The sequence below is a fragment of the Bactrocera neohumeralis genome, chromosome 2, assembly GCF_024586455.1.
Source record: "Bactrocera neohumeralis isolate Rockhampton chromosome 2, APGP_CSIRO_Bneo_wtdbg2-racon-allhic-juicebox.fasta_v2, whole genome shotgun sequence".
Classification (NCBI taxonomy): domain Eukaryota; kingdom Metazoa; phylum Arthropoda; class Insecta; order Diptera; family Tephritidae; genus Bactrocera; species Bactrocera neohumeralis.
The window spans coordinates 12,935,947-12,944,369 of record NC_065919.1 but is presented as its reverse complement, the minus strand read 5'-3'; the positions used below and the strand labels follow the sequence as shown (position 1 = coordinate 12,944,369).

Here is an 8,423-nt window from a genome sequence, read left to right as displayed (position 1 = left end):
AATCGAAGGGATATGACAACAAAAACATAAATCTGTAAATGAAATTCCAAATCGAAGTATGTGCCTTGAGGTTGAAAAGATTAATATACTCGTAAAAGAAAATAAAAAACAGAAGTAGTAATAATAATAAACGCTAATGCCCAGAGCATAACATTTCGTATTTAACGGTGCATTTTTTTCGGCAATTTTCCGTCGTCAGAATTGTAGCAGTTCATTTAGTTTGCGGTTTCCGCCTACAATCGGCTGTTGACCTTAATTTAGTGAATTGCTGTTAATATTTTTTTGTAATTGTTGTAGAGTTTGCTTCTTATGTCTTATATTGTGCCGCTAATCAAGAATGAAAATGTGACAGAAATAAAAAATTTAATTGACAGCAACAATATTATTGGCATACACATACATATGAAGTGAAGCGAAATTATGGCTTTTCATTAGGGTACGTCTTAAAAGTGTTAGAATTTACAATTTTTTATTATTTTTTGAAAAAAAGTTTAAATGAAATAACTTGCTTAACAAGCTGCAAGCTTTACTATTTTATACATATGTAAAAGGTCTGTGTTGCAGTTAATTCGCCGTATTTTCGCTAACTTTCTTAATTATGCCGCTTAAAACATGGTGACAACAATAAAAATCACTTGTGACGGTGTATTCATACAATCCAATTCGTATCTTACGCCTACAGCGTCTGGCAACGCTGTTGCGCATCATCGTACGCATACAAACAATATTGCGCAACATTTGCCCACGTCTCCAACATCGCTACCAACAACAACGACTGCAACATCGTTCGCCATTTGCAGCGACGATCAAAGCAACTCGGACACTAGTTCCAACGAGTGTGAACACCGATTGCGGCAGAGTTTCAGGCAAACAAACTCACCGAAAGTCGCACTCATATCGGCGACAATTAGCAGCTGCAACAACATACACAACAACACTGCATTTAACTCCTACTCCTCCAACACATCCTCATCCTCGTCGCATTCATCCAGCAACTCACACAACTCCAACGCAACGCAGCGCCAACGACGTCAGCGGCGCAGTAATTCAACCAGTCCACGCGATTCATTCAAATACATTACGCCTGAAACTGTTAAGTCGATACCCCACGGCAAAGCGATAGATTCGCGTCGTCGTTACTATTACAGCGGCACAGGCGCCAGCGTCGCTGGCAGCAGCAACAGCAACATTTATTGGTGCAAACAGGCCCTCATCGGCAGCAGTGGTAAAGGCAGCGTTGGCAGTTATGAGCATGCTAATAGCGCACAGAAGCGTCGCGCACATACTGCTGAACACGTTACGTTGACCCGGAGCGCCAGTAGTATTACGCCCCATAAAGAGTTTCGAAACGCGCCCCCATCAACAACAGCAGCGACAGCGGCAGGTGTGGCCAAGGTGGTAGCGGTGCGACGAGAAAGCAATGAACAACCGTCGGACGGCGACAAAAATGACAACCAAAAAAGCAATAAAAACAGTAACCGTGACACATCACTTGCGGTTGCCGTCTGCGAAAAGGCGCACACAGACCTTTATTATAGCGCCAACAAACCACCAGTAAATAATAGCAATAATGAAGACACTCATGTTAACGGTGACGGTGGTGATGACACTCCAGTGAAAGCCGTAGCAAGGCAAAGTGACAACAACAGAAAAATCAACCAAAAAAATAAAAGCGCTAACTGCAGCGTGTATACTGCCAAAGTGAGTTCTTCTTCAAGTTCTATGTCCGACTGCACTACGTCGCGGAATTCAAATGCGAACTCCAAGCCGAAGGCGCATGTGAAATGTGTGTCAACGAAACGCGTATCGCCCAACGGTAGTGTGTCGTCCGCCGATACAACACGCCTCTTTAATTTCCTACGTGCAGCGCGTAAATTTTATCGTAGTGCCGCAAATGGTGATCTGGTAGATGGTAGTCAAAATTCCGCTGATATAGTGGATGGTGGGTGTGCGCAACAGCAGCAGTCAGAGCCGCTTAAACGTCGTTCTTCGTTGGCGGCCATAAACGATCGGCTGGAGTTTGCAGATTATAATAAGTCATCAGCTGATGCTTTAAGCCAAATAACCGGACCTTTGAGTGACGATTGGTTTGGTTAGTATTATTAATTATTTCAATCTGTTAACAATCTATACGCTTGCATCTATATTTTAGCTTTCAAAGATTATGTCTCTAATATCTTAAGTACTCCAACCGACTCTGCGAAATTGGATGAAATCGAGTGATAACCCCGCCCACTCCCTTTATAACGGTTCCATTATAAACTACTAATAACACGAGAAGCATTAAAATTTCACGTCTTGGATGATACAAGAGCAATTTATGTTTCGGTAAAAAGTCATATCTCAGAACCTACTCGAATGATATCGACCAAATTTTGGTATATAATGTTCCCTTCACAATCCTATGTTTCAATGCGAAAACAAACTATATCAGACAACAACCACGCCTACTTCCTATTTAACCGAATTTTAAATTCCATCTAATTCTTTCACTTTCCAGACTGCAAATCAAGCACCAATGAATGTATCAGGATAAAACTTTGTCCGAATTCCAAAACTATTAAAATCTCTAGATACCGCATATGTGGATCAGAGTTCCGTTTGAGAAATTTTTTATAGAAAATATCGGTCAATCTAAAAGATATTTAGAAATTCGGAGAAAATCATTTTCTAATAATAATATGTCGAAAATGGGTGGAATCGGATCAATAATTACTTTAGTCCCCATAATAGAAATATGTATTTTCGAATTCCCAGTTAACTTTATACCGCTGCCTCACTATATGTCAACATTTTATAAATGTTACAGCTTTACGTGACAAATGAACAAAAAAAGCGAATATACATTATTGCTCTTAACAAAACTGACTAATTTATTATAATTAGTAGAAAAACTTGTTTAAAAAAACTATCAATAACGATAAATAAACAACGCCTGGCCAACTCTCACTCTTAAGTTATAAAATGTTGCACTTTTTCTTAATAAAAGCAATATTCTGAGAAAAGAACACGCTACTGCCACAGCCCGGGCATAGGGCAGAATAAATGCAACATTTTGTACATTTTTTGAAAAAAGAAAACAATATTAGTATCGATCGACTTTTCATGTTTCTTCAAAATTAAAAAAAAAAAAAACTTCAAACACGTAACCGATAATATATTCTTAAAAATCTTTATTTTGGGACACAGCTTCACAATTAAAAAATTTTAAAACAAAGGTAACCTGTCAGAAAGTTACACTAAAAATTACTTTTTATAAATACTTGATATCGAATGAGCTTCTCACTGCTTGTACAGATACCCAAGTGTCGACAAATATATCGGGTGATTTTTTTGAGGTTAGGATTTTCATGCATTAGTATTTGACAGATCACGTGGGATTTCAGACATGGTGTCAAAGAGAAAGATGCTCAGTATGCTTTGACATTTCATCATGAATAGACTTAGCCTTAGCCACAACGTCGAATTTTCAGTGAATGGGCCCTAGAAAAGTTGGCAGAAAATCCGCTTTTTTATCGACAAATTTTGTTCAGCGATGAGGCTCATTTCTGGTTGAATGGCTACGTAAATAAGCAAAATTGCCGCATTTGGGGTGAAGAGCAACCAGAAGCTGTTCAAGAACTGCCCATGCATCCCGAAAAATGCACTGTTTGGTGTGGTTTGTACGCTGGTGGAATCATTGGACCGTATTTTTTCAAAGATGCTGTTGGACGCAACGTTACGGTGAATGGCGATCGCTATCGTTCGATGCTAACAAACTTTTTGTTGCCAAAAATGGAAGAACTGAACTTGGTTGACATGTGGTTTCAACAAGATGGCGCTACATGCCACACAGCTCGCGATTCTATGGCCATTTTGAGGGAAAACTTCGGAGAACAATTCATCTCAAGAAATGGACCCGTAAGTTGGCCACCAAGATCATGCGATTTAACGCCTTTAGACTATTTTTTGTGGGGCTACGTCAAGTCTAAAGTCTACAGAAATAAGCCAGCAACTATTCCAGCTTTGGAAGACAACATTTCCGAAGAATTTCGGGCTATTCCGGCCGAAATGCTCGAAAAAGTTGCCCAAAATTGGACTTTCCGAATGGACCACCTAAGACGCAGCCGCGGTCAACATTTAAATGAAATTATCTTCAAAAAGTAAATGTCATGAACCAATCTAACGTTTCAAATAAAGAACCGATGAGATTTTGCAAATTTTATGCGTTTTTTTTTTTTAAAAAGTTATCAAGCTCTTAAAAAATCACCCGATACAACAACAAAGTTGTCGTAAACAAAATTTTGTTTCAATCATAGACTTGAATTCAGTATTATACTTCTCTCTTCGGAAATTCTTAATACCGGTTGTTTGGGAAAATTCCGGATTACACTACACACTGACTTATGGATATAACTTGTAATATAACTCATATAACAGTTAACTTATAACTGTTTGTAAATAGTTACATTTTTATCTTATTTATACCAAACTAGTTTATATATTTATATGCGTGTGTATGCTTGTCCTAAAAATGCAACGCAACTGCATGTCATTGAAATATGCATCGTAAAAACCGATGTTATGTAATGCCATCACACACGTCACTCATTCCATCATACTTCCCATCAGTGGTCTGACTATTAATTTTAATTTTGCCTCCAAGCAAATGGTTTATACTTGTACAACTCCAGCTAATTATTGTGCCATAACACACGCAAATACCATACCGTAATTATTCATAAGCAGAAAGCAGTTATTTTTTGTCATTTGCGAGTTCATTAAGAAAGTCTCATGGTTATGAAAGTATTAAAGTTAAAAAAACTTATATTTTCTGAAAAAAAAATCTTTACAATTTTCTTGAATTTAAAATCGCGAAACATATAACATATGTTGTGTTTTCTTAAATCGAAGACAAAAAACTACTGTTTCCTTTCATTATCTATTCAAAATATAGTATTATATATGAGTAATATCCAAATAAAACTATCATTATTTCAAATTTCAAAAAGGCATCTTGATACTTTAGCTTAAAGGCCTTATGACAACTAAGTTTAAGATATAGTTATGATAGAGTAGTAGTAATAATTTCCCGTTCCTTTATTCTCCTGACTGTAGAACTACATCTTCTTTTATTAGTTTTAGAGTAAAAAAATAATCCTTTTATATTAGTTTTAGAAAAAATATTGTTCAGAAAGTAAGTCTCCACCCATTTCGGTGAGACCTTCTTCTAACAACACTGTAGAACATAACTGGTAGTCCGGTTGTTTGCAGAAATTCTGAATCGTTATTTGATCTGTTATCATAGTTCATATCAAGATTAATTAGCTCAATAACTGCTTTGAAAAATTGCCGCAACCTTACTACTGTGGGCAAAAAATAGTAAGACTTTCTGTGCCTAATGTCACATCAAAATAATCATTAGTGTTTAGTATACGCTTTTCTTTCCCAAGTACATAAAGTGCATTCGGCGTTTTTTACGATTAATCAACAAAAAAAATCATCATTAAATTTTGTGTGCAGAATCATTTTTCTGGTGCCGAAACGTTCAAAATGTTCGAAAAGTACTTCGTTGTTAACGACGAACCACGTCCAGGAATGCCATCAATATCAACTGATGATCAACACGTCAATAAAATAAAGGAATTGGCGCTTGAGGATCGACGATCGACGATGAACAGTCAGAGATCTTACTGCCATCGTTGGAATATCGAAAGGATCAGTGAGAACCATTTTGAATGATCATTCATGCTTAAGAAAAGTGAAAGCAGGATTGGTTCCAAAATTACTCAATTTTTTTTTTTAACAGTCGCACTAATGAGTTTGAGGAGGTCAAAAATCAGTGTTATGGTTAGTTTTCTTCGATTATCGAGGTGTGGTGCAGTCCGAATTATTTCCGACCAGCCAAATTGTCAAGAAGGAATACTATTTGAGTATTATACATCCGGCCGCGAGGAGGTCAGAATTATGGATCGACCACTCTTGGTTTTTGTACCGTCACGTACTGCCACTATCGTATTCGACTGATTTTGCTCTGTATGACTTCTTGATATTCGGCAAACTCAAACGACCGTTCCGGGGAAACCGTCAATTGAAGACATTAAACGTGAAACTCTATGCGCGTTAAAGGCTATCCCGGAAATTGACTTTAACAACTGCTTCGAGGAATGGAAAAATCGCTGTCACAAGTGTGTTGGGTGACTACTTTGAGGGGCATGTCATAGATTTTGAAGAATTAGTAAAGAATTTTAAAATTATGAAGAAAGTCTTACTATTTTTTTTTCTCATAGTAGTGTATACGCACCGCTATACTGCACAGATGCAGCCAGTGAACACCACCAAGCTATTTTTGTAAACCCCAAAGCATCACCGCTACTTATCAAAATATGCGTTCATACGCGCATATACTACATACTTATGTATATATATAAATTTTATACAACTAGGTGAATTTTGCATCTTATGTAGGTATTTATGCTTTTATTACTCACATGTGTGACAGTTTTTGCGTCAATTTAGTATCGTTTGACACACTCTTGCAATGAACAAAAGAGGAGAAACAACAAAGCAGCACACAAGTGGCAACAGTTGACTCGCATGCCACAATAATTGTCATATAAAATTGTACGCAATGCAAAACTTACATTTTTTCTGTACGCACTCGTCACCACAAGCGGTGCTATGGATGTCTCTGTAACATTTATAATGTTATGCCAACTCGCATGCAGTTCTATGCACATCTCCATGTGTGTGTGTGTGTATGTGCATTGTTTCGTTATTATTTGCAGTTCATTGGCTTTGTTGGTTTGATGGCTTCATCATCGATATCATCGACATAGTTGTTGTTGCTTTATTTACTGTAGATCTATTGCCATACGGTAGTTACCATAAATATGTACATATATAGTATTATATTTACATATATACAGCCGCTGTTTGTATTTCTGCAGTTGCTGTTGCAAGAGAAGCCAATCACCTCCCTGCTACTATTAAAATGACTTAGTTGTTTACCCAGTTATGACTAGTGACTTCTTCAATTACAACCGTCATATCGCATATCATTGCTCGAGATTTAGTAATATGTTCATACTATATACATACATACATATGTGCATACGCATATATTAAGCGTTATGATTCTTTCTTTGATCTGTCGCTGATTTGACTTGACTTAGTTGTGCAACAGTGCGAATCGTCAATTGTTATGTGTTATATGCCACCTACTGACTACAATTATTATGCAAAAAATATAGTATATATATAGTATATAGTATGTTTAATAATACACAATAGTTGTTATAAAATTCCACATTATTTGATCTAAAGGGTATAGATCACTAACTATTAGAGTAAAAATATTGTCTCGGAGAACGTTGGAATTAATGTCATGATGTAAGAAAAACTTGTGTTAATAGTTTTGTAAATATTTAGAGAACTTTTATATAAAACCCATAGTTTTTATTTTATTTTTTTCAAAGTACCCTCAAGATGACCGTTTCATTTGACCTATTAAGTCGTTTCAAAAAAATTGTGTAAGTACTGTTGTACTTGAATTCGGAATTCAAATTAATGAATATTTTGTCTTCGTCGTTCGATCAAAACTACCGTTTTTTCACCAAACTAAACTATTTTTTGTGAATGAAGATCTTAATACTCGCCATTAACTAAAAATGGCACAATCTTGCGTGATATATTGTATATGTATGTATATATATATATTTACATATGTATATGTTAATAAAATATGAACTATAATACTAGTTAATAGAATTTTCGAACATTATTTATAAATTTTCTTTTTATTTTCTTTTCTTTACAGGTAAGCAATTGAGGGAAATGTAAAATCTAAGAAATTTACTAATTTATAGTTATTGGTATGTATTAATATGAATTTCTTCTTCTTTACTGGCCTAGATACCGCTTACGCGGTCATAGCCAAGTTAACAACAGGGGGTCTATTCTGTAACTCGATTCGAAATTCGGATCTACTTTATCATTATGCGAAAGTTGTACCACCCTGTGCCAGAAAAAATACGTACAATATTCGTTTTTGCTTTCTACAACTCAAAAGCTAACGAATATTTTATTCGAAAATTGGCTTGAAAATCCGAAAATCGAGTTACAGAATATAAAAAATCCGAATTCGAGTAAATTGATTTTCGAATCGAGTTACAGAATAGGCCTCCAGCACGCCAATCGTTTCTTCTTTTCGCAATGTGGCGCCAATTGGAGATTCCAAGCGAAGTCAGACGCTCCTCCAACTGGTCTTTCCAACGGAGTGGAGGTCCTTTTCTTCCTCTGCTCCCCCCGGCGGGTACAGGGTCGAATACTTTCAGAGCTTGAGTGTTTTCGTCCATTCTGACGACCTGACCTAGCTAGCGGAGCCGCTGTCTGTTAATTCGCTGAACTATGTCAATGGCGCCGTATATCTCATATAGCTCATC

The 8,423-nt window shown here is 36.5% G+C and overlaps 1 protein-coding gene across 1 annotated transcript in view; it reads left to right on the top strand.

Annotated features, from left to right (window-relative positions):
- Nucleotides 1-503: 503 nt before the first annotated feature.
- The window catches only part of LOC126767888 (probable serine/threonine-protein kinase DDB_G0267686), a 35,723-nt gene continuing 27,803 nt past the window's right edge, over nt 504-8,423 (top strand). Inside the window, exon 1 of the mRNA XM_050485598.1 lies at nt 504-2,092. Within this exon, the coding sequence (XP_050341555.1) occupies nt 613-2,092 (1,480 nt within the window). The 5' untranslated portion in view covers nt 504-612. The remainder of the gene's footprint in view (nt 2,093-8,423) is intronic.